General features: G+C 44.9%; 1 protein-coding gene across 3 annotated transcripts in view; it reads right to left on the bottom strand.

Annotated features, from left to right (window-relative positions):
- MSRA (methionine sulfoxide reductase A) overlaps nucleotides 1-27589 on the bottom strand; it is a 229484-nt gene that overhangs the window by 145563 nt on the left and 56332 nt on the right. For 2 of the 3 annotated variants that reach the window (XM_079969020.1, XM_079969022.1), the window contains exon 2: nucleotides 743-811. The exons of the other annotated variant lie outside the window; for it this stretch is intronic. In XM_079969020.1, coding sequence (XP_079825146.1) covers nucleotides 743-811 — 69 coding nt within the window. The remainder of the gene's footprint in view (nucleotides 1-742; nucleotides 812-27589) is intronic. 3 annotated transcript variants of the gene reach the window in all.

Raw genomic sequence — 27589 nt, 5'->3', positions numbered from 1 at the left:
GAACACATCAGACCAAAAATGGAACGTTTTCAATCCAAAAAAATTACTCTCAATTTGTTTTCCAGTGCAAATGATTGTAAGTATAATAAACTGAAAAAGAATTAAGTTTAAAGTATTTAGAAGATGCAACTGTTCTAAAAAACGAGAAAGCATTGTTTGGTTAGGGAGCTGTGCATGAAATGTCTCCTGAACTTTTAATCCTTTTATCTATACCAGTGATTACTTCTTTTTTTAATCAATGATTCTCAACTGAATGTTCAGAGAGGTCCTGGTTGCTCCCAAATCCCAAACCAAAATATATGAACTCGTAACACTCAAAAGCAGAAGGAAGGACTTGTAACCGAGCAATTTATAAGAAGTAAAATCAATAAAAATGTAGGGCTGCATTCACATGTCACATTTAAACCATTGTGTGCTCGTTGCCCAAAAGTCCTCCTCCTCCACACTAGGAGCAACAAATCACAAGCCTTGGCTTGTTGCGTCATCTAAACATGAGCTCATGGTTTGTTTCTCTCAAAAACCAACCAACCAACCATGAATGATAGCCAAGGTTGCAAGGTTTGCCACATTTGGATTCAAGTCCCTGCTCAGCCTTGAAGCTCACTCAGTCATCTTGAATGAGCCACCAAGGAGTTGGGAATACTAACAACAACCAAGTGGAATAATAATTGTAAATAATTTTATAGAGCACACACAAAGAGCTGCACTGATAGTCAATATCATTAATAATAGAAAAACTTACCAAATATTGCCATTTGTGTTCCCTCTGGAAAAGGTTCGACCATGCTGTTTCCGTTCACATGGTGTTTATCTAAGAAAGAAGGAAAAAGCTACCTGTCAGGTAAGAAAATGTATCATGGGAACAAGCCCCTAAAACATATTTATATCTTCGATACCTCAACTAGCATGGGTTAATGCTAAATCCTTTATTCATAGCAATGATGATAAAGGCAATTGTCAAACGGCACTTCTTGTAGAGAAAACTTTTAAAAATTGCATGAAACTAAAAGATTCTGCTCTTCAGGTTTGTTTTTGGGGGGTTTTTTATGTATCATGTATATGTGGGACACGGGTGGCGCTGTGGGTCAAACCACAGAGCCTAGGACTTGCTGATCAGAAGGTCGGCGGTTCGAATCCCTGCAACGGGGTGAGCTCCCGTTGCTCAGTCCCTGCTCCTGCCAACATAGCAGTTTGAAAGCACGTCAAAGTGCAAGTAGATAAATAGGTACCACTCTGGCGGGAAGGTAAACGGCGTTTTCATGAGCTGCTCTGGTTCGCCAGAAGCGGCTTAGTCATGCTGGCCTCATGACCCGGAAGCTGTACACCAGCTCCCTCGGCCAGTAAAGCAAGATGTGTGCCGCAACCCCAGAGTCATTCGTGACTGGACCTATCAGTCAGGGGTCCCTTTACCTTTATCATGTATATGTACCTATATGCTATATGGTATAGTTTGCCAGGCAACAGCATCCCTGAACACACTTGCTCCATAGCCAGGAAGCCCACCTGCCACCTGGATCACTAATGTGAGCTAAACTCCTGAAAACAGAATAGACTGGGGTCTGAGTCTGCTCCCCTCAGTATCCTGTCCCTAGGTGTGACAGTATTGGAGGGCCTGTTATATTCTTCATGTAGCTTACTTGGTCACCTTGCCTCTGTAACACCCATAACATTTGAATTGGGGTCCTTAAATCTAGAAGACCTGCTGTAAATAAAAATTGTTGTGTGTGAACAAACATAAAAAAAAATCTTGCTTACTGCAAATGGCAATTCCTTGTGTCATTTTTTTTTTTAAATGTGCTTCCAGGAGGAAGGGGTGGGGACACCAAAGTCAGTAGTGGGGTGGGAGAGCTGAAAATAATGTCAATACGTATATTTCACATCTGGCAACCAGTGAGCCCCTTTGGTTTCCGATAGCACATGGGTAGACAAGTCTATAAAGCCTGGGACACAAATTTTCACGGCCCTTTAGCGACTTCTTGTTGTTGTTGTTTAGTCGTTTAGTCGTGTCCGACTCTTCGTGACCCCATGGACCAGAGCACGCCAGGCATTCCTGTCTTCCACTGCCTCCCACAGTTTGGTCAAACTCATGCTGGTAGCTTCGAGAACACTATCCAACCATCTCGTCCTCTGTAATCCCCTTCTCCTTGTGCCCTCCATCTTTCCCAACATCAGGGTCTTTTCCAAGGAGTCTTCTCTTCTCATGAGGTGGCCGAAGTCTTGGAGCCTCAGCTTCAGGATCTGTCCTTCCAGTGAGCACTCAGGGCTGATTTCCTTCAGAATGGAGAGGTTTGATCTTCTTGCAGTCCATGGGACTCTCAAGAGTCTCCTCCAGCACCAGAATTCAAAAGCATCAATTCTTCGGCGATCAGCCTTCTTTATGGTCCAGCTCTCACTTCCATACATCACTACTGGGAAGACCATAGCTTTAACTATACGGACCTTTGTTGGCAAGGTGATGTCTCTGCTTTTACCGGAAGTACTGCATTTAGTGTTAACTCTGGATGTGTATACTTGATTCTGACCAAATTAAGCTTCCTGGTGTACATTTTGCTCTAGGAGGCATAGTTTGGTCAAAACCAAGTCTACACTTCCAAAGTTAATGCCTGGCAGGCATTTGGCACAGAGAATTTTATCCATGCCTATTCTCTCATGAGGGCGTTCTGCGGTGGGCATTACCTTCAAGGCCACAGGAAGGTAACACCTTGGGGCTGGTTGTCATGGCCTAAAAGACCATCCCCAGCTCTTTATTTTCATGAGAGCTCAATAATTTTAGCTTGAACTGTTAATGTCTCCACCACATATAATCAATAATGGTTACTTTGTTAGATACTTGTTATTTATAGCTAATAGGCTTTTAAAATACTTGCTTTCAATTATGCCTGTGTGAAAAAGAAATTCACTTCTGTATTTTATTTCAGTACCAATTTATTGTGCTGTTGTTACACACGGGCCTAAAGAAAATATAGAGCTCCATTAATTTTCTTAAACAACCTCCCATTATGTCAGAGATCTAAAAAACCTTTACAGCAATATCCGCAACAGTGCCCAGATATTTTAACGTCAAATTCCATTGGCTTTGATGAGACCACACCAATGCAATTAGCATGCAATCCTGCGGGAACTTTTGCAAAAAACAAAAAACTGACCAGCAATGGTCATGAGGCAAAGCCAAGCAGGTTCCAATAAAACAAGCATTTTAGGGAAACAGTACATATAAAATTGAAGTACATAATGTACGTAATTTTCATGTGTCAGAACAGGATTCTGTACTAATGGTCCCTGGTCTGATCCAGCAGAGCTTTTCTTCCGTTCTTAAAGTCTGCAAAATTAACTAGAACAGGCTTAAGCTGCTCCATCTGTACACTTGGAAGAAGCAGAAGATCACCCTCCCGAAAGAAGAGCAGGAGAAGTATATGGGAAGCATGAAGAAGAAAGAATGAGGGAAAGGCCATACCTCAATGATAGAGCATTTGCTTTTTCCGCAGAAGGTCCCAGGTTCAATGCCCGGAATCTCCAGGAAGGGCTGGGAATATCCCCTCTTTTAAACTGCAGAGAAGCCACAGCATGTCCATGCAGGCAATACAGTGTTACCTTGGTTCTCAAATGCCTTGGTACTCAAAAAACATGGAACCCAAACACTGCAAACCCAGAAGGAAGTGTTCCGGTGTGCAAACTTTTTTTGGAAGCCAAACGTGCTCCGTTTTGAGTGCCACACTTCCGTTTTGAGTGCCATGCTTCCGATTTGAGTGCCACGCTTCCAATTTGAGTGCCACACTTCCGTTTTGAGTGCCACGCTTCCGATTTGAGTGCCACGCTTCCAATTTGAGTGCCACACTTCCGTTTTGAGTGCCACGCTTTGAGTGCCACGCTTCCGTTTTGAGTGCCACACTTCTATTTTGAGTGTTACGCTGAGGTCTGTCTGTTTTTGCTATTTATTTTGCAGTTTTGTTTTTGCAGCTCTTTTTTGTTTTCTTTTTACGACCGTGTGGAACCCAGTTCAGCTACTGATTGATTGACTGATTGATTGTGTGACTGCAGTACAATGTTTACTGCTTTCATTTTATGGATCAATGGTCTTGTTAGACAGTAAAATTCAAGTTAAATTGCTGTTTTAGGGCTTGTTTTAAAAGTCTGGAACAGATTAATCCATTTTGCCTTGGTTTGGGAACACTTTGGTTTTGGAAGGGATTAAGTTTGAGAACCAAGGTACTGCGATAGATGGACGAATGCTCTATCTCTCTATAAAGCAGCTTACAATGTTCCCAGGATATGGACTGTCTGTTCCATTTATTCCTTGCAAGTTAAAAAGGCCCAAATGTTTAAGTTCTAAACTAAAAAGAAAAGCACTACAGTAGGAAACGAGTAAATTCCTTGTTTCTGAGAGTTGCATGGCTTAAGGGGAAAGGAAGAAGCCCTGCCAATCTGAGATGCAGCAATAAATCACAAGTGCCAGGAAAGACAATAGGATTGCAATGGGATTACGCTGGAGGAAGTTTCTTCCACCTGATTTCCAGCCCATTCCCAGACTTACCCCTTAACTCCCACTCTTTGTAACAACCCTTCACTGCTGTGAATAAGCATCAGGAAATATCTGGAAGCCAGTGGTTTGCATTTCACACTTGCATACAAGATACTAACCAGAAAGAGATGGAAATAATGTATTTAATTTAAAAGCGGGTATTTGTCACTGTGATTTTCTCTTTCAGTATCTTATAAGTGAAACGTCTAATAATGTCAGCAGGTGGGGGGCGGAGAGACAGAGACAGAGAGAAAGAGAGAAAGAGAGATATTGTGTCCATTTGCTAATGCTGCTTTCCACTCAAATGTTCCTCTTCAACAGTAGAAGAGTTCTCTCTCATTGTCACGATTGAAAGAACTTGCTCAACTAGCTTCGCTGGGGAGTTTGCGTCTTTGATTCTCAAGCATCAGCTCCTCGTGCTACACAGCAAACAAAGCTTGGTACTCAAGGGAATTTGAGAAGATTGCAAGAGGGTGGGTGTTTTCAGTGCTGTTTACTTATTTTCTTTTATAAACTGAGCCTAAATTAGTTGTTTGTCTCCTGGCCCACTTTAAACTTTCTGCAAGGTCAGGCCAGCATATCAGGCAAACACAGCGTTTGCCCCAATGCTACAATACCTTCTCCGATGTCTTGACTGCCTTTTAAATCCCCAATTGCACCCTTTGCTATACACAGTTGTGCAGGATACTGATAGTTCTCATGTTCCAAATGGCAAGCTATTTAATCTTAACTCCTAGCAAAGGCGCTTTAGGCTCCTGCTTCTTAATCTCCTGTTCCAAACACCACTGCCACTGAACCCAGTCTCTCTCCTAAGATCTCTGGCAGCAGTACAATTCCCAGCTCCATGGCTTTCAAGGCTGAATGGTGTGATAGGAATTTTGAGGTCTTAGATATATGGTAATGTTCATAAGTGTACCAACCAAGCACGTACATAGATCAGCACAGGAAGACCAACCTGGAACCATTTTGATTCCTAAACTGAGCAAATGTTTTCTCTGCAAGGTCAAAGTGGGAAACCTCGCCACTGTCTCTTTCCTCACAAACCCTGTCTTAAGGGCACATTTAAGATATGAATAAGGTGTGTGCCTGTGACCTGGCCCAGGAACTAAGTATTTATCACTACAAAAGACTGGCCAGACTCCCCAGGCAATCCAATCAAGTAACCTGCCAGACAGGAGATAAACAATGACAGGAGAAAAACAACATTCACATTTCTGTTTTAGACTGCCTTTTCTGTGATGTATGTATGATGTTTCTAGGGGTGGTCTTGATCTACAGGGTGGCAATTTCAAAAGTCTTTATAAGGCCTTCCGCGCCATTGTTCTGGGTTCCTCCTCCTTTCCTGCAGGTGAGGGGAGCAGGTGAGGGGCTTTCCTTCACAAATCCTGTCTTAAGAGCACATTTAAGATATGAATAGGGTGTGATCCTGTGACCTGGCTCAGGAACCAAGTATTTATCATTACAAAGGCTGGCCAGGCTCCCCAGGCAATCCAATCAAGTGACCATTAAACAGGTAACCTGGCAGACAGGAGGTAAACAAAGCACTCAGATTTCTGCTGTAGACCGCCCTTTCTGTGATTTAGGTATGGCGTATCTGGGGTGGTGGTGGTCTTGAGCTACACCCCTTCTGTGATGTATGTATGATGTTTCTGGAGGTGGTCTTGGACTCCAGGGAGGGAATTTAAAATGTCTATATAAGGGCTGACACACCTTTGTTCTGGGTCCTCCTCCTTTCCTGCATGTGAGGGGAGCACCCTGTTGCAACAGGTCAACAAAGATCAGGCTTACTAGCTGCTTTGCTTCTCAATATTCTCTGGTTGGCGTCTGTTATTTTCTCCTACCAATAGGGAACCTATGAGAGGACTCTATATGGGCTCTTGGATACCCCATAAGGGAAAAAGGGCAGTTTTTGTTTACAACAGTGGCACTTGCCAAGAGACTAGCAAAAGAAAAGCCCGTATCCTTGAGGAGTAGCCCCCACCAAATACCCTCAAATACTGCTTTTCATCTGGCTGGATGTGAGCTTTGTGAAAAACAATATGGCTCCAAGTTATACTGGGAACAAATTATTTTCACTTATTAAAATTGACACTGACAAAGGGCACAGTGGTGGCTTAAAATAGTTCCAGCAATGTTTTCATGCAGTTGATGTATCACGATGTGACACCCCACATTCAACTGCATCCATTATATCAAGTGGCATTACTGTCTGCACACTGATTGATGCTACAAAATATGATGTGTTTCAGTACAATATTCAGTACAATATGTCAGCAAATAATGATCTTAAACTGGGCCAAAATTGCTTTAGGTAGGATTTGGGAATTATTTTTTTCTCTTTAAAAAAGTAAAAAGACTGGCGAGGCATTCATAAGGAAAAGAGATTCAGGTAGGTAGCCATGTTGGTCTGACGCAGTCGAAATAAAAATAAATAAAATTAAAAAATTGTCCAGTAGCACCTTACTTTGGCCACCTCATGAGAAGAGAAGACTCCCTGGGAAAGACCCTGGTGTTGGGAAAGATGGAGGGCACAAGGAGGAGGGGACGACAGAAGACGAGATGGTTGGATAGTGTTCTCAAAGCTGCCAGCATGAGTTTGACCAAACTGCGGGAGGCAGTGGAAGACAGGAGTGCCTGGTCCATGGAGTCACAAAGAGTTGGACACGTCTAAACAACAACAGCGCCTTATAAACCAACTAAGTTTGTTCCGGTATAAGCTGAGTATACGTATCTGAAGTAGTGTGCATGCACACAGAAGCTTATACCAGAACAAACTGAGTTGGTCTATAAGGTGCTACTGGACAATTTTTTATTTTATTTTTTATTTTTATAAGCAAAACAGCTTATAAAACAGCTTGTACCATTACTGCCAGGAAAAGGAAAGGCAGAATAAAAACATATAGTCTTTTAAACGATTTACACATTTCTCTGAAATTAAGAATATTTACATAGGATTGTGGTTCATGGGTTTAGACCACAGATGGTAAGCAAATCAGTCTCCATACTCCACTGACACCCACACCCACAAGAACCTAGCTCACTGTTCTTCTCTTTATATACATTCGTCAGTGCTCGTTCCCCTTCTCCATTCCCATTCTCTTGTTCCCTCTGCTTTACCCTGAGATTTGCAAGCTGTTCCCTGAATTCAATTATTCTCAGGACAGTGGATAGAACAGACAACTGAAGACAGTGAATACGAGCAGACACATGAGAACTGCACTGTGCATGCAACTGCGCTGAGCGTTAGTAGCTCATCACCCAAACAATTGCCCAAGGCCCCAAGCGCTATCACTTGCATCCCTCAAAAACCAGATGGGCCTTTGGTTTTCTCCAGTAGGACTGCTGTTATGGTGAATCGGGACCCACTACCACAGCCTGACCTACAGTGGGTCACACGCATAAACTTATACGGGAACAAATTAAAGAAGCAGGTCACCAAATACACACTTGGCTTCAAAGGGGGTCCTGCGTCTGAAAAGGGTGAACACTTCAGATATAAGATAAAGAACATGGGACAACCCTTTCACATGTATTATTGGGTCGCTAAGATCCAGATTTCCCACCTCCTACACCAAATCAATGACCATGCGATATTTCAAGAGGCAAAACATAAAGAGCCACCTGCGTGCAAACAAAAAAAATCCCAAAATCCAGGACATTTGCTTTAAAATGCAAAAATTCCCACTGGATGGGCTTGTAGGACCCCAAAAGCGGACACGTCCAGGAATTCCCAAACTTTAAGACAGAAATAAGGAGCATGAAGAAGTAGAAATACTTTGCACTGCAGTGACTTGCCGATCGAAAGGTCGGCGGTTCGAATCCCTGCGGCGGGGTGCGCTCCCGCTGCTCGGTCCCAGCGCCTGCCAACCTAGCAGTTCGAAAGCACCTCCGGGTGCAAGTAGATAAATAGGGACCGCTTACCAGCGGGAAGGTAAACGGCGTTTCCGTGTGCGGCTCTGGCTCCGGACAGCGCTGGCCCCTGGCCTCTTAAGTGAGATGGGCGCACAACCCCAGAGTCTGTCAAGACTGGCCCGTACGGGCAGGGGTACCTTTACCTTTTATCTGTTCAAGACATGAAAAACTTCTACTCACTGGATATGGCATCAGAATCATAAAGGGAAAGGATCATTTGGGTCATATATAAACCATTCACTGAATGAACTAAGTGGGAGGCACTGTATTAATCACACAAATGAATGATTTCCTGAGTGTGGACTATCCACTTTGTTGTGAATTACTGAATTGCAATGGAACGTTACAGATTACAGATACATGAAGAGGGAGGAGGATAAAGTGAGGCACATCTGTATAGAAGCTTCTTCCAAATATAACTTGCTCAGTGTGAAGAGCCACTATAGGACCAGCCAGCCTCCTACTGGTTCCTCAAGTTACCTGGTGCTGCTTTTTCTGGCCATTACATAGCTGGTAGTGCAGCACAGCAAACTAGAGATCATTAAGTCCCTCTACTTGAAAGCTGTCCCAGTAGTGGACAAGTAGGGCCTGATCACCTCATCGGTCTCCTAAGAAATCTCTATGTGGGACAAGAAGCTACAGTTAGAACTGGATATGGAACAAATGATTGGGAAAGGAGTACAACAAGGCAGTATATTATCTCCCTGCTTATTTAACTTATATGCAGAATTCATCATGCGAAAGGCTGGGCTGGATGAATCCCAGAAGAAACATCAACAACCTCAGATATGGAGATGACACAACTTTGATTGCAGAAAGTGAGGAAAAATTAAATAACCTCTTAATGAGGGTGAAAGAGGAGAGCGCAAAATATGGTCTGAAGCTCAACATCAAAAAAAACTAAGATCATGGCCACTGGTACCATCACCTCCTGGCAAATAGAAGGGGAAGAAATGGAGGCAGTAAGAGATTCTACTTTCTTGAGCTCCATGATCACTGCAGATGGTGACAGCAGCCACGAAATTAAAAGACGCCTGCTTCTTGGGAGAAGGGCAATGACAGGCCTAGACAGCATCTTAAAAAGCAGAGACATCACCTTGCCGACAAAGGTCTGTATAGTTAAATCTATGGTTTTCCCAGTGGTGATGTATGGAAGTGAGAGCTGGACCATAAAGAAGGCTGATTGCCGAAGAATGGATGCTTTTGAATTCTGGTGCTGGAGGAGACTCTTGAGAGTCCCATGGACTGCAAGAAGATCCAACCTATCCATTCTGAAGGAAATCAGCCCTGAGTGCTCACTGGAAGGACAGATCCTGAAGCTGAGGCTCCAATACTTTGGCCACCTCATGAGAAGAAAAGACAAAGCCACAGAAAGGGGCCTGTGCACACTCCTGACCCTTGGAGGCTGAAAATTGGGGAGCATCAGAGCTACAATTACTGCTTTCTACTGACATGGAAACAGCAAAATATTATTCATTAAGGAAGGAGTTCGAAATCATTAAACTAGCAATGCTAAAATGTAGAATACTAGTTCATTGTACTCCCTCTTGCTTGCTTCCTTGCCATGTTGCTTAATGGGCCATAAAGGAAAATGCCCCTTCCGATCTTCAGGAGAAGGGGGGGTTGTGGGATCACGACCCCGCCCACACTCACTCTGCGAGGCTGGCGTCAGCCTCGCAGGAGACAGGGATTCACCCAATTAGCATACCCTGTGGCGCCAGCCAATTGGCTGGCGGCAGGGGCGGGCCTTCCTAGGGCCACTTAAGGTCAGGGCAGCCCCTGGCTCGCCCCCTTTCTTCCCTGGAGACGACGCAGTTTCCCACCCACCCGCCCTTTAGGTTTTGCCACTGACCTTGCTATGGGCTTCGGCTGGTCGCCGCAAGGGGCCTGGTAGGAGTTTTTCCATTTGGCTAATTGGCTGGTTTTGTGAGCCACTTGGTTTTTTCGCCTACCTCGTAGCAAATCGTCACAACTCCCTCGGTTTTGGCGGTAGGCATTGGCCGGGGTATTATCATGCAGATGAGGTTGGGGGGGAGGAACGCCATCACCTCCCCCAATGCTTGAAGGGTAGTTCGTTAAAGGACTCCGAGGGGCGACGCCTCGTCCGAAACCTACGGAGGCTAGGGCCTAAAGCGCGCCCCCGAGCGGTAACCCATCGGGGAGCGCCTAGGGATATGCATCTCGGGTGGCTCCCCCTGTTGGTGTTTAACCCTTCCCAGTCAGACTGGATAGTCGGTTAGGGCCAATGCCTAAAGCCAATACCCTTCTTTCCTGTAATCAATAAAGATGTGGCCATTTTCGCCCATTAACCTAAAACTCTGTGTCCGTTGTCTTCATTTATTCCACCTGTGGGGGGGGGGAGGGAATAGCCACACAAGTTAAAATTTCCAGAGCCACAATCCATGAATGCTACATTAACGTTGTTCAAAGAGTCTGAAATTTCACTTTCTAAAATACTTATTGCAGTAGCTTGTAACAATTGCTGTCAATAGCGTTTTAACTGACACCACTTTCAAGCAAAGTTCCATAAAATCTGCCTTAGCTAAAACATGTGATATGAAATGAATCTCAATATACAAATGGGAGGATTTAAAGAATTTGGATGTTAGGATGACGGAAGACTCCCTTCGGTTGCAGCACATTAGTAAAACAGGGGCCATTGTCCAAATAGCACGCCAAATCCACCAAGCCACAGAGACAATGTATTTTAACCACTAATAACAACAAATAAAACAGGGGGGAGCGGGATTCTGGGGAGGGGGGGGAACAAAAAGTGAAGAACAACATTGCAAAAAGAAACAAATGAACTGGCCAATTAAATTCAGAACAGGGTGAATGTAATATTTGTTTATCCCCATATTCCAGGCTGGGGGCAGGGGCTGAGGTTGAGAGAATCGTGGCTTGCCTGAGGCTACTGGGTGAGTTCATGGCTGCGGCCGAATCAGAAATGAAGAATCTTCCAACTCGCACTATTCTACAGCTTACGCTGGGTCCCTTGGACACTGACATTTGTCAGGAGTCGACTCCCTCTGTACAAACGCAGAACAAAAACACTGACATCTTCTCATCTGGCTCACAATGTTGTGGTATTATCATTTTGGAGATTGAGAGCACGTCTCCATTATGCTGCTAATACAGCACAAACGGGGGGAAGGAAAAAAAACCCACCGCAACAGCCCTCGTGAAGATGTCAGTAGCTGTAAGCAATATGCAGGCTGTGATAGAGTATCTTCCTTGTACACACTCCCCCCCCCCACCTCCCCTTGATGGCAGATTATCTGCCTGGAGGTTGCATTAAAGCTTCATTCAGCTGTCAGTCAACAGATGAGCAGGAATGGTTCAGTGCCTCTTCCCCACCCCCGCCCACTCCCATCTGACAGTGATAAATGATCAGGAGTAATGCTCAGATAAGCTGGAGAGTTCCAGGCCTCCCTTTCAGAATCTTGTTTCAGACTGGCCCCCCAGTTTTTCCTCCCTGGGATGAGGGATGGGCTACCAATGGAAATAACAAGCAAATAATAATAATAAATAAAGCCCCATCTGCAGCACCTTGACAGCGAATTCCGCGCAGAGTTGGGGTTTAGCGGAAAAGGGAAATTCTGGAAAGGGGATTTCTGCTCCCCCAAAGCGGCCTCGGTTGGGTGCTGAATTTGGAGCGCTCTTGGATGGGTGCTGTTCGTTTCAGTGAGCACTGGGTAGAACCACCCGCTGGATTGTGCCCCTTGTTGGTTAGTGGAGAGTGTGCGTATGGTTGGGGACAGGACCACCTCAGGAACCAAAGTATCCTGGGGCAGCACCAGTTCTTGCCAGGGAAAATAAAGGAAGGCCACAAGTTCTGTGAAGAGCCTCTACAACAGTGGTTCTCAGCCTATGGGTCCCCAGATGCTGTTGGACTACAACTCCCACCATCCCTGAGCTCTGGCCTTGCTAGCTAGGGATGATGGGAGTTGTAGTCCCAAAACATCTGGGGACTCCACAGGTTGAGAAAGGCTGCTCTACAACCAGGTTTCAGTTTACACCTCCTCTTTAAATGGATACAGGTTTTGGAAATAAGCAGCAGTGCTTTAGCTGCCCTGTCCAACAAACTCTCCGTGTTTAAAAAGGAGATATCCAAAAGAGAGAGAGTCTGCCCATCCTGCTTTTCCCTCTTGGAAATAATCTGGATAAGGAAGTTCCCAGGCCAAGGGAGATTCCATGATTAAAACATGAGATAATGGGTCTCCAGAAGGAATCACAAGGCAAACAGTTGTCAGGGGACACCCAATCTTCTTCCTTCCCTCTCCAAATGAGTCATAAGGCTGGACAAACAAGCAGAAGCTCGATGTGCTCATGTAATAGTCCCCTCTTTTCTTGTACTGATTAGGAATGTATGGAATATTTGCATCATTTCAAATTTTGGGTGTGAAAATTCAACCAACAGGAAATGGTCGGCTCTACAGTTCTGACCAGAACTGACCAGAATATGAATACTCAACCAGTATTTTAAGCTACTGGATGCGCAAGCAATTAGTTATCATGATCATTATTTATATTTTTTACAGTTGCAATCAAAATTACTCAACCCACATTGCAATTCAAGTTTTTTATCAAAATTTACAGACTTTCAGCTACTTGCAATGAGTTTTAAAGCACAGTTAGCACAACGCCAAGTGTACCCCCCCACACACACACACACAAACTTCATGGGCGCACACTAGGTATCACACTGCACCCAAATGCATTTATCTGGATGCAAATCCCATTGATCTTATTGGAGCTTGCCTCCAAGTCGACAAGCCCAGGATGACAGCCAAAGTATTCTCTCTCTCCAATTCTATGATTCATATTATTAATTTCAAAAGTTTTCTAACACTTTTAACTTTCTGGACAGAGGTGGGGGGGGAATCAATAGATCTGGGCTCTTTTGTTTCAAACTGGTTACAAATTTCTATATTAAATGCAGATTTCCATTATTACTGATCTAATAAGCCTTATTCTCATCTGGGCTAGCAGCGACTCAATAAGTAATTATCATTCACCTTAGGCTGTTCCAGTCCATTAGACCAATACTGATGACTCAGGAGAGACAATAAATGAAGAGCAGAACACTGATAAAAGAGTAGAGAAGCAACATAAGCGGGGAAATGCTGTGGATGTAACTCTCTTAGTCTTGGCTACGCTTGCTGAATGCGTGCAATGCATATAAAGATTGGGGCAATCGAACAGGAAAGTTTATTCTAGGTTAGGCAAGACGGGCACCCTACTTCTGGGTGTGCCCTATAAGACCCTACACCAGCAAATAAGCACGCAAGAATGGTGCAAGGAGTGCCAAGTCAGCTCAGCATAGCAACCCATGGCGTTCTCCAAGCCAACACTCAGTATGTGTCAATGGCCCAATGGAAACTGGTCCATTAGGGTGAATGGGGCACTGCCACACCAAGCTCAGCCAGCCCTCAGCTGCCTACCTCCTTGCTCACAACCAGTCCAGGGGGTGGCAAAGCTGCCAACTTTCTAATCTTTGGTCTCAGTGCTCCCTTTGTAGAACTCAGCAGGGAAGAGTGTGAGAACAGGATCAGAAGTAACTGGCTCTGCCTAATATTTGCTCTGCCTCCGCCAGTCACTTTTCTGGAATCCGTCTACTGTTGGCCTCCCTGCCTTCTGACCTACAGGTCCCAATGGGTATGGGCCTTCACTACTCAATTCTATCACACTAATAACCGACCCTCCCATCCCACGCTGCACAGTGGTAATCTACAAGTGTTCCTACGTTTATGAGATGCAGCTGATAGGAAGTACAGTGAAGATGGGCCAGAAACAATCCTGAAAGTGGCCTTCTCCTGTGGATCCTAACAGCAACACTGTGCTTGAAATATGAAAGTGACTACAGTGGTACCTCAGGTTAAGTACTTACCGTATTTCTCGCCCTATAGGACGCACTTTTTCCCCTCCAAAAATGAAGGGGAAATGTGTGTGCGTCCTATGGGGCGAATGCAGGCTTTCGCTGAAGCCTGGAGAGCGAGAGGCTCTCCAGGCTTCAGGAGAGCCACAGCGCCAGTCCCACAAGGTCGGGGGACAGCGGGGAGGCGGAACGCCGCCATCCCGCTGTCTCCCGATGTGGTTTGGAGGCTGACGGCGGGGAGACGCGTGCTTCTCCCGGCCGCCAGCCCCGCAAGCTCCGGGGACAGCTGGGAGGTGCAGCGCGTCCTCCCGCTGTCCCCGGACCTGATCTGCAGGCGGGCGGTGGGGAGAAGAGCGCTTCTCCCCGCTGCCGGCCCCACAAGCGCCTGGGGGGGAAATAATTTTTTTCCCCTTTATTTTCCCCCCAAAAAACTTGGTGCGTCCTCTGGGCCGGTGCGTCCTATGGGGCGAAAAATACGGTAATTCGTTCCGGAGGTCCGTACTTAACCTGAAACTGTTTTTAACCTGAAGCACCACTTTAGCTAATGGGGCCTCCTGCTGCTGCCGTGCCGCTGGAGCACGATTTCTGTTCTCATCCTGAAGCAAAGTTCTTAACCTGAAGCACTATTTCTGGGTTAGCAGAGTCTGTAACCTGAAGTTTATGTAATCTGAAGCATATGTAACATGAGGTACCACTGTACCTGTAATGGGATTTTTTTGGAGAGGGGTGTTAGCAGGCAATGTTACAATATGGCCTTGTCCTACCCGAGATGGAAGGATAGCTCTGTAAGAACAAGTCACAACTTGTTTGAAAATGAATCCCACTGGCTTGGGTAGAACTTAGTTCCCAACAGTGTTGTTGTGTTATATTTGGTCATTCCCCCCCACCCCCATTTTTCTGCAGATTCATGTTTGCGTACACATGCTTTAAATTTTAGTTAAAGGGGGAAGATAAACTAATCCCAAAGCATGTTTAAGCTTCTAAATATTAAACCTGTCTCAAATTGGATTGATACAGCATATTTCCTTGAATAGGCTTTTTATTTGTTTGATTTAAATTAAGTCATAGATTTGGGTGGATCACCTATAAAATAAATGAAGCTGAAATAGATTATGTAAAAGATATAATAAGAAATTTTGCAATTCCAAAATATTCCAGTGAAATGCAAGAATGGCTTAGTGAAGTATATCCTCAACTACTCCCGTTAAATAAGTTGTCCAGATTCAGGTATTAAGAATTAATTAATAAAATTACTTAAAATTAGAATGCAATGACAATTTCTCATGGCTCAGTAGTACTGAGTTGCTTGAACATGTTCTCTCTAAAAGCTTTTTAGAAAATTAAAGCTCTTCCAATACATATGCCATTGTATTTTCTGTAGCTGACAAAAACTGACAATTATAATTGAAATAAGAAAATTAAATATACTTTAGAAGAAATGCTGCCAAATACACCACTTTTATTATGAACTGTGATAATATGAATATAATCAGAAAGCGGGAGATGGGAGCAAAACAGCTAGTGTAAGATGGGGAAAAAACCTCTGAGTACTCATTGATTTTCCTGTTATGGAAACCAAGGTTAAAAGAGAAAAACACACATTTTTTAAAAAATACTATAGTCAGCATAGTATTCATTTCTATACTGAAGATTTGCAGTAAGCTAGAACAAAAACACGTGGAAGGCTCTGTATCCTGAAAGGTGATATTATAAATAACTGTAATAAACAATAAAACCAAATGGAATTGCATCAGCAGTTGATCCAGCATAATAACAAAAATGTATAAATTAAACAGATTTACACACTTTTGATCTGGATCTGCTTTTTCCATTTTTACAAAGTTGGCCCGGTCCAAATATTCCAGAAACCATGTAGGCGGCCATTGGAAATGCAACCATATTTATGAACCTCCACAGAGCTCACCTTTGGCACAGGGGCCCAAGCAGGTCAGGAAATTTCTTCTCTACCAACACAAGCCAAGAGACACTGTGTACTTGCACTTTCGAAAACTTTGTAATGAAGTCAGGATGAGTTCCTTTAATAACCTTGCCTGATATGTGGACCAATTCTTGTAGGGTCTCAACCCCGGATGCCAACGCAGTACCTAAACCTACTAAATCAAACTAGTACTGGACAAAACAAGGGAAGACACAATAGTTCATTTACCAGGTCATCTTCCACTGTGATACAAAGCCACTCCCGACATATGGAGGGGGGGGGTTGCGGGCTCACGCCCCATTCACACCCTCGGGAATCCCAGGATTCATTAGGATTCATCATTCACCGCGCCAGCCAATCGGCTGGTGGAGGGGGCGGTACTTGTAGGGGGCATTTAAGGTCGGGGCAGCCCATGCTCGCCCCTTTCTTTTCTTTCACCAGCTTTCTTTCACCAGCTATTATTATGCAAATGAATTGGGGGGGAGGAACGCCATCACCTCCCCCAAAGGTTGAAGGGTAGTTCGTTAAAGGGCTCCGGGGGGGGGCGTCGCCTCATCCGAAACCTATGGAGGTTAGGGCCTAAAGTGCGCTCCCGAGCAGTAACCCCTCGGGGAGCGCCTAGGGATGTGCATCTCGGGGGCTCCCCCTGTTGGTGCTTAACCCTTCCTGGTTATACTGGTTAGTCTGATAGGGCCAATGCCTAAAGCCAATACTGCTCTTACCTGTAACCAATAAAGTTGTGGCCATTTTTCGCCCATTAACCTAAATTCTGGTGTCCTGTGTCTTTATTTATTCCATCTGTGGGAGGGGGCGGGAATCGCCATGCAATAGCATCCATCTCTCAGCAGTGCCTTTCTACATTCCATGTAGGATAAATAAGCCAGTTCATGTAAATGTTATTGGCATCTGTCTGTCTTGAGAGACAATGGAGTGCCTTTCCAGAGGTGAAGTCAAACTGCTGCATTAGCAGCACCAAAGTGACTTCCCCAGTGTGCAAGCCTGGGTAGTGTACAAGAAGTCCCCGCTCTTGGCCTCACTGATATGGTCTAAAGAAAAGCAGAGAAGAAGAAGAGGAGGAGGGGGGGAGGAGTTTGGATTTGATATCCCGCTTTATCACTACCCAAAGGAGTCTCAAAGCAGCTAACATTCTCCTTTCAACAAACACTCTGTGAGGTGAGTGGGGCTGAGAGACTTCAGAGAAGTGTGACTAGCCCAAGGTCACCCAGCAGCTGCATGTGGAGGAGCGAAGACGTGAACCCGGTTCCCCAGATTACGAATCTACCGCTCTTAACCACTACACCACACTGGCCCTCAATATGTTTGACTCTAGTTTAGCCGCAGGCGTTGCCAGAAGGAGGCATACAAGGTGCCATCCAATCATCTCAAGGTCTCCACTCCAGTCTTTCATAAGGTTTACTTATTAAGTTTTTCTTCTCTCAAAGATATCCAGCAAGGCTCAGGGTCAGTGTTCTCCTCCTAGATGGCTCAGTGAAGGCTCAGGGTCAGTGTTCTCCTCCTAGATGGGCTGCCTTTCTGGGTTGAAGAACCCCATCTGTCCCTCACTTCCCTCTCCAGGATGTGCAGAAACCACCTTCTTGACTGTTGGACCCACTCTTGGTCTCATCCGCTCAATCCACTAGAGCCTGTATTCGCATGCGTGGAAAGTCCCTAACTCATTGAGGCTTTGAGACCCATCAGCTTCCCTCACCTGGTTTAGTCGGCCAGTTGAAGCCGTTTCCTGGGGTGTAGCTGCTGTTGCCTGCTGACAGCTTCTAGGAGCCACAGATGAGAGCGAAGTGCAGGTGGGGACCAAAGGTGGACAAACTAGCCCAGAAGGAGCATGATGTGTCCCCCACCAGAGGTACTGTCCCACCCCATAAACCCCATGGGTGCCAACTTGAACAAAATATTGGGGGGGAGCCACATCACATGTGACACATGCACACCATTTGAATGACAATGCCCATTAGCTTGAGGAGCTCCTCAAAAAAATTATTGGCGCAGCCAAAATCCCTAGGAGTTGGCTCCTATACCAGCTCCTGTAAACATATAGGCAAAAATCTGACATCAGAATATTCAGAAACAAGTAGGAAAGCATTACAACCTAAAAGGAATTTAAGGTGCGCATCTATGTTGGGCTACTTTTGAACGTGACTCAGAAACTACAACTAATCCAGAATGCAGCAGAAAGACTGGTGACTGGGAGAGGCCACCGGGACCATATAGCACAGGTCCTAAAGGATCTTCATTGGCTCCCAGTGCATTTCCGAGCACAATTCAAAGTGTTAGTGCTGACCTTTAAGGCCCTAAACAGCCTCGGTCCATTATACCTGAAGGAGTGTCTACCCCCATCGTTCAGCCCAGAATTGTTGTTGTTGTTGTTGTTGTTGTTGTTGTTGTTGTTGTTGTTGTTATACAAATTAACTTTAAAGGGAAACTCCAGTAGTAAACTTCTGAATTACAACTTATCAAGACATAAATTCTATTCCTCTAGATCTGAGTAAGGATTATGGTTTCCTGTTCTTCCTCAGATGTTAATTTACTAAGCAATGGTAAGATTATGCTTATCACCATTTATTGCTATTGTGAAGGTTCACTGTGATTATTTGGCCTACACTGAAGCTTTAATTAATTTCAGAGAGTGTACTTTGTGTTTTTTATTGCCATTTAACTTTCACAGTTTTCAATCCTCTTCAACAATGTGAACCTGGCAACTGAGGAATACACTTTATGCATCTGACATTGTGGGCTCTGGTCTGTGCCTAACCCCTGCCTGTGAGGTACACATGGCCCCACTCAATATTTTTTGTACTCCACAGCCTCCCCATTTGACATTTTCTAATATATCTTTTGCATTATGGTGCTGGAGGAGACTCTTGAGAGTCCCATGGACTGCAAGAAGATCAAACCTCTCCATTCTGAAGGAAATCAGCCCAGAGTGCTCACTGGAAAGACAGATCGTGAAGCTGAGGCTCCAATACTTTGGCCACCTCATGAGATGAGAAGACTCCCTGGAAAAGAGCCTGATGTTGGGAAAGATGGAGGGCACAAGGAGAAGGGTTCTCGAAGCTACCAACTTGAGTTTGACCAAACTGCGGAAGGCAGTGGAAGAAGAGTTTGGATTTGATATCCCGCTTTATCACTACCTGAAGGAGTCTCAAAGCGGCTAACATTCTCCTGTCCCTTCCTCCCCCACAACAAACACTCTGTGAGGTGAGTGGGGCTGAGAGACTTCAGAGAAGTGTAACTGGCCCAAGGTCACCCAGCAGCTGCATGTGGAGGAGCGGGGAAGCGAACCCGGTTCACCAGATTACGAGTCCACTGCTCTTAACCACTACACCACACTGGCTCTCCAGGAGTGCCTGGCGTGCCCTGGTCCATGGGGTCACGAAGAGTCAGACACGACTAAATGACTAAACAACAACAACAGTATATCTTACTATATAATCTTTTAGTAAGAAAAAAAATCATCGCACTGCAGGTCGCATGGCAGCTGGTAGGAGAAGATGCTAACTGGCAAGGCCTCTCTGCCGGACGCATTCAGTGGGTAATTTATTTTATGCTTCTGCTTCTTGAAGGCAGATGTAGGGGAGCTGGTGTCACTGAAAATCCTGCTGCTACTGTAGTAATTGCAGCACATGATGATGTTTAGGAACACCTGCATCTTGTGAGTTGTAAGAGTTCAGCTGTTAGGATAATCCTGACATGGTTTTCTGCAGTGGAGATTATCCTACTAAAACACTGGTGGCCTTTTCTGTCAAAGAGTTTCATTTCTAAAAAGTCTGCGATCCAAAACCAATGGCTGCTTTGTTATTTTTAAACTGCACCCATGCAGTTTGTCCTCAGCACCAAAATGAGCTGAACTTGTAAGTTTCAATAAAACTTGCTCTACTGTGCATGTTTCCCTCCCCCCCTTCAGGGGGGTAAAAGTTTAGACCCTTTGCATCTTGTGCATCAAATTAAGTCCGGCATGGGGACTCATTATCACAACCATCTAATTAAGAAAATACATCAAGACTCCTAAATGTTTATTGGACAACTTCAGCAGGAAGAAAAGGCAAAAGTGGCCAGAGGAGAACTAGGAATTAATGGAGATACTTAATTAAATCAATATCCGCAACAGCGTTCACTGGAATCAAATTGTTTTTTATGCTGGATGGAATGACACTGCTGGGAAAATTTTACATTGGCATTGGGGTTTTTTTTATTATTCTCATTCTTATGATTGGTGCGCATGTACATGCAAGACTTAGAAATTAGGTGAATGCAGAGCCATTCGGAATATTTCAGGGCAAGGGCTGCATTAGCTCTTATTACCCTGTTTAGTTATTATTGTTTGTAGTAATTACATCACAAGAATTAGCCGTGTTAATTATTGGCACAGTAATTCAGTCCTAATTGCTGCCACTGAAAATAGCATCCAAGCAGTATTCAGTAGTGGCAACTTTCAACGGAACAACTTCTGCTTGTAAATGGAATTTGTCTGGAGACATAGAAACTGGATACCGACCCAAACAGTTGGACTAGTCCAGGCATAGGCAAACTTGGCCCTCCAGATGTTTTGGGACTACAACTCCCATCATCCCTAGCTAACAGGACCAGTGGTCAAGGATGATGGGAGCTGTAGTCCCTAAACATCTGGAGAGCTGAGTTTGCTTATGCCTGGACTAGCATGACCCCCTGAAACAACTTTGCAGGATGACTCACTGAACTCTGTAAACTAAACAAGCGTTCAGCCACCTTTAGGGAGCATTTTCTGGCACCTACACCCAGTCAACTCCCAGCCTGCTTCCTTGCTCACAGCTCTTTGGTAAAACCAAGGTGCAGAGCAGAACCTGAGGCAGCAGAGGAGAACCCGTGGGAGCGAGTTTTTGACAGCTCTCCTCATCTCACCAACTCACAGAAAAATCAAGGCAGCAAGAGGATCTGAATTCCCCCCATTTGTACCATTTTTACGGGGCACAGATTTCAGCTTTTTTTACAGAACTTAGATGCCCAGGTACATAATTCTAATTTGCTTTAAAAACACAGAGGGCTCGCACACACATAACGCTAAACCAAGGTTCAGTGTGATACGGATGATCCTCAGAAAGCTAGAGCAAAGGGACAAAGACATACACACTCCTCCCTCCATGCAGCCAGGACAATGACTGCTACGGGCTTTACTTTCATTTTCAAAGAATCTCAGCTTAGTATCAGGTTGCAAATCAGAAATCCTGTTTTAAAACAAATACAGTGGTACCTCGGTTTAAGAACAGACCAGTTTAAGAACAATTTGGTTTACAAACTCTGTAAAACCGAAAATAGTGTCTTGGTTTGAGAACTTTACCTTGGTCTAAGAACGGAAACCGAACAGTGGAAGGACACCGGCGGCGGAAAGCCTCATTAGGGAAAGCGCATCTCGGTTTAAGAACGGTTTTGGTTTAAGAACAGACTTCCGGAACGGATTAATTTCAAAAACCAAGGTACAGTGGTACTTTGGGTTAAGTACTTAATTCGTTCCGGAGGCCTGTTCTTAACCTGAAACTGTTCTTAACCTGAAGCACCACTTTAGCTAATGGGGCCTCCCACTGCTGCCGCGCCGCCACAGCACGATTTCTGTTCTCATCCTGAAGCAAAGTTCTTAACCTGAAGCACTATTTCTGGGTTAGTGGAGTCTGTAACTTGAAGCGTATTTAACCAGAAGCATATGTAACCTGAGGTACCACTGTACCACTGTAGTGGTTAGTAAAATAAGTCACGGTTTGAAGCTTTCTCGATTAGCAAGAAATAAGCACTGCTTATTTTAAACCAGGACTCCTTGTTCACACGTACACTCGAAACGGACATTCAGGCAGGCAGGAGAGGGAAGGATACAAACTCAATGCTCTACTTCAGCTTGCTGAACGTTATCCACATAGCACTGATCACAGTTTAGTTTTCCATGCAGACTAGCCCAAAAAATACACTGTCTTTTGCAACCCTTTCAGAATATCATTTGCTTCGTCTTTGGAGATATAAGAACCAGAGAATGGTTCCTTATCCCATTAAAATGTGGTGGAAATGAAAATCCCTGCACCAAGATCAGAAGACATGTATGTGTGCAGATGCATGGAACATTTTAGGAACCAGAATCCAAATATTGTGAAATAACAACTACAATCAGCTAAAACTGCCCTAGCTTTATTAATCGTAATACTGGAACTGGCCACATGTATGTAGTTGGTTGTTTGCTTTGGGTTTTCTAAAAAGATGTTGCTAAATTTCTCCGCATTAAGCTTCTGCAAACCTCCATTAAAAAGCTTTCACGAGTAACAGTTGCTGTTTCCATAGAAACAGAAGATCATAATTTCTGTGAAAATATAAAATCTTTTCAATGTGTTTGATGGCAATTTTCTCCAAATGACCTCCAGATAATTAACACAATGGTTTAACCCAAGCTTTAACATAACTTTCTATGAGCCAAGCTAATTTTCCCCTTTAAAAAAAAAGGAATGTATTGTTCATCCAAGGCAAAAAGAAAGTCCTTGAAACTCTGTGATCTTTTCTGAAGAGCTTTTGTGAATGTGGCCTGTTAATGTTTCTTCTCCTATTAACACATTTGATCTAACCTTGTGGAAAATTACACATATTTATGACCTCTGTGTCTTTGCTGAATTAGCAATCAGAAAACCTGCAGTGCTAAACCAAATAAATGGAGAAAAGTCCAATCAATTTGCATCCCATTGTGACAGCCTGGACCACATTCTTTCTGAAATCATGAGACTGCATTTGCTCAATCAAAACCTAAATAAAAGCTGTTGTTAAAGGGATACGAACTATGGATTTTACTTTTTGATATAATTCTATACCCCCTATTAGTGTGGGTAGAGATCATAGACTGCAACAGTAAAAGGACAAAAGCAAACAACAGATTTTTATTACTAAACGATGCTCACTCTTCTAATGATGCTCTTCCTACAAGCAGTAGGGCCTCTGGGGAACACAGAAGAGGATGGTACTAGCAAATGTGCTATGGAAAAGGGAGAGAGAACCAGGGCTGTAGCTGAGCTGTAGAACACATGTTTTGCATACAAAAGGTTCTAGCCTCCATCTCCAGCACTTCCTGACAGGGCTAGAAAAGACTTCTGCTTGAAATCATGGAACGCTTGTTGTTGTTGTTTAGTCGTTTAGTCGTGTCCGACTCTTCGTGACCCCATGGACCAGAGCACGCCAGGCACTCCTGTCTTCCACTGCCTCCTGCAGCTTGGTCAAACTCATGCTGGTAGCTTCAAGAACACTATCCAACCATCTCATCCTTTGTCGTCCCCTTCTCCTTGGGCCCTCCATCTTTCCCAACATCAGGGTCTTTTCCAGGGAGTCTTCTCTTCTCATAAGGTGGCCAAAGTATTGGAGCCTCAGCTTCACGATCTGTCCTTCCAGTGAGCACTCAGGGCTGATTTCCTTCAGAATAGATAGGTTTGTTCTTCTTGCGGTCCATGGGACTCTCAAGAGTCTCCTCCAGCACCAGAATTCAAAAGCATCAATTCTTCGGCGATCAGCCTTCTTTATGGTCCAGCTCTCACTTCCATACATCACTACTGGGAAAACCATAGCTTTTACTATACAGACCTTTGTTGGCAAGGTGATGTCTCTACTTTTTAAGAACGCTACGAGTGGTCAATACAGACAATGCTGAACTAGACGGACCAGCTTCCTATGTTCTTCCTAAAACACAAAGTGAGGAAGAAAGAAGGCAAGGTACAGGTAGAAAACTAGGAGGAAGGAATGGGAGTGGAGTAACCCATCAAAATGGGGTACAAAGAGGCTGAGAGGTGCATGGTTCAAGATGGGCAAAGTTTGGGATCACAGAACTGTGGTCCACATACAGGCGCATCAGCCACTCCGGCAGCATGGATGCCCAGCAAGCAAAAGTCTTCTGCCACCTTTCCTGTTGGGTCAAGCCCTGATGGGCTCAGAGAATACTCTGACAACACATAGGCAAAACTGTCTGTGTCAACATGTATGGTAGTCCACTGAGGATACTCAAGTAAGCCACTCTTAAGCAATTACAGTGGTACCTCAGGTTACATACGCTTCAGGTTACATACGCTTCAGGTTACAGACTCTGCTAACCCAGAAATAATACCTCAGGGTTGATGGACTAGATGGAATGGACAGTAAGGACTGACATAACCCGAGACCAGGAAGAAGAGACGCTGGAGGAAGATTGGAAGAAAACTTTTAAAAATTTATTTTGGGAATTAGTGTAAAATTAATGAGTATTAGGAAAAATGTTGGAATGAAAATATTTGGCTTTAGCAGAAATGTTATAAGGAATTATGTATAAATAAATATTAAGTTTTAAGTCTTATTTTTGGGAAGGTAAGGTTAAAATAAACTAAGGTAAACTGAATGACAGAATATAGTGAAAGATGGAAAGGATTTGCTGAGTTAAATAATAGGTTAGACTGTTAAGACAAACTATTTTTTAAAAAAAATTGAGGATGGAAAGAATTTGCTGAAATAAATAACTAAACTAGAATACAAAAAGGGAGGTGTGAGGAGGTCGATGAAACAAGTTAATGAAAGATAAAGATATGGAATATTGTGTTTTTATTGTTATTGTTGTATTGATTTTTATGTTTTTTTTATTTTTTCTTTTTTCCCTCTTTTAAGTATTGTTATATATGCTTTGAATATTTTTGTTGTTGTTGTTGTTGCTTTCTTCTTTTTTCTTTCTCTGTAATTTTTGAAACTTCTAATAAATATCATTAAAAAAAAAAAAAGAAATAATACCTCGGGTTAAGAACTTTGCTTCAGGATGGGAACAGAAATCGTGCAGCGGCAGCGCAGCAGCAGCAGGAGGCCCCATTAGCTAAAGTGGTCTTCAGGTTAAGAACAGACTTCCAGAATGAATTAAGTTCTTAACCCGAGGTACCACTGTACCTTTAAAGCCCTAAACGGCCTTGGCCCTGTATACCTGAAGGAGCACCCCCATCCCCATTGTTCAGCTAACAGACGCTGAGGTCCAGCTTTGAGGGCCTTCTCAATAGTGGCGCCCACCCTGCAGAGCGCTCTCCCGTCAGGTGTCAAACAATTACATGACCATTTGTAGACATCTGAAGGCAGTTCTGTTTTGGTCACCAACTTGAGTGCTTGCTACAAGAGAAGCCTAGAACTAATAATTTATTACTTTCATGAGATACTTTTAAACAAAAATAGTGATGCGCCCAGAAAACCAAAGAGCTCTCCCCCCTGCAGTGTTCAATGTGCAACGAGTCAAACTCATATAAGAGACAAAGGAACCCTGGAGCAAGAGGAACTGACTTTTCCAAAAGAGCAAGCTTGGCTGCCCCAAACCTGGTACAGCTGCCTAGTAGGTAGGCAAAGAAGACTTAAGAGACTGGAGGCTGTGGGAAGTAGCTGCTTAAGAAAGCGCAATGAACTGATACAGGAGGCAACCAGGCCTGTAAGGCATATGCTCAAGGTGTTGAATCAAGTCTGGACAGGAAAGGAATGCGGAGTTAACCAGGGCTATTGACTGTCTGGCTCCGAAGCGCCCTCTCCGATTGCATGGAGCCCGGACAGCCCCGTGGTTCTCCCCGGAGCTGAGGGTGATGAAACAATCGTTGAGACGGCTAGAGCGCCGGTGGCGGAAAACTCATTCTGAATCAGACCGGACACGGGTTAGAGCTCAACGTCGAGCCTACCAAGTGGCAATGGCGACGGCGAAGAGGGCCTTCTTCGCCGCCTCCATTGCATCTGCAGAAAACAGCAGCAGGAGACTTTTTCAGGTGGTTCGCAGTTTATCGGAACCACCTGTACCACCGGGGCCTGGTAGGGACCCCAAGATCTCCTGCAATGCTTTTGCAAAGTTTTTTGCAGATAAAATCGCTCAGATTCAGAAGGAAGTAGACTCCACAGTGGGAGCAGGGCCAGGGCGGGAGAGTGCTAGAGTTCTGTCTGGTCCTGTTATATGGGATCAATTCCAATCTGTTACCTCCGAGGATGTGGACAGGCTGCTTGGACGAGTGAAACCGACCACCTGTCTTCTTGATCCTTGCCCATCCTGGCTGATAAAAGCGAGCCGGGAAGGGCTGGGCGATGGGCTTTGCGGGGTGGTGAATGCTTCCCTCTGTGAGGGAGCCTTCCCAGACCCGCTGAAAGAGGCGGTCATTAAACCGCTTCTTAAAAAAACATCTTTAGACCCGGCCAATTTGGCCAACTATCGCCCAGTCTCAAATCTTCCATTCTTGGGCAAGGTGATTGAGCGGGTGGTTGCTGAACAACTCCAAGCACGCCTGGAGGAAACGGACCATTTGGATCCCTTCCAATCGGGATTCAGGCCTCACCATGGGACTGAAACTGCCTTGGTCGCGCTGGTTGATGATCTCCGGCGGGCTAGGGACAAAGGTGAGAGCTGTTTCCTAGTTCTGCTGGATCTCTCAGCGGCCTTTGACACCATCGACCATAACATCCTTCTGGACCGTCTAGAGGGGCTGGGAGCTGGGGGCACTGTTATACAGTGGTTCCGCTCCTTCCTCCTGGGCCGTGTTCAGAAAGTGGTGGTGGGGGATGAGTGTTCAGACCCTTGGGCCCTCACTTGTGGGGTACCTCAGGGTTCCGTCCTCTCCCCCATGCTTTTTAACATCTATATGAAGCCGCTGGGAGAGATCATCAGGGGGTTTGGACTGGGTTTCATCAGTATGCAGATGACACCCAGCTCTACCTCTCCTTTAAATCAGAACCAGTGAAGGCGGTGAAGGTCCTGTGTGAGTGCCTGGAGGCGGTTGGAGGTTGGATGGCGGCTAACAGATTGAGGTTGAATTCTGACAAGACAGAAGTACTGTTTTTGGGGGACAGGAGGCGGGCAGGTGTGGAGGATTCCCTGGTCCTGAATGGGGTAACTGTGCCCCTGAAGGACCAGGTGCGCAGCCTGGGAGTCATTTTGGACTCACAGCTGTCCATGGAGGCGCAGGTTAACTCTGTGTCCAGGGCAGCTGTCTACCAGCTCCACCTGGTACGCAGGCTAAGACCCTACCTCCCCGCGGACTGTCTCGCCAGAGTGGTGCATGCTCTGGTTATCTCACGCTTGGACTACTGCAACGCGCTCTACGTGGGGCTACCTTTGAAGGTGACCCGGAAACTGCAATTAATCCAGAATGCGGCAGCTAGACTGGTGACTGGGAGTGGCCGCCGGGACCACATAACACCGGTTCTGAGAGATCTGCACTGGCTCCCAGTACGTTTCCGAGCACGATTCAAAGTGTTGGTGCTGACCTTTAAAGCCCTAAACGGCCTCGGTCCTGTATACCTGAAGGAGCATCTCCACCCCCATCGTTCAGCCCGGACACTGAGATCCAGCGCCGAGGGCCTTCTG

Source organism: Podarcis cretensis (genome assembly GCF_951804945.1).
Source record: "Podarcis cretensis genome assembly, chromosome: 3".
Lineage (NCBI taxonomy): Eukaryota > Metazoa > Chordata > Lepidosauria > Squamata > Lacertidae > Podarcis > Podarcis cretensis.
The sequence above is the reverse complement of the archived record's forward strand: the minus strand, read 5'-3'. Positions and strand labels throughout refer to the sequence as shown.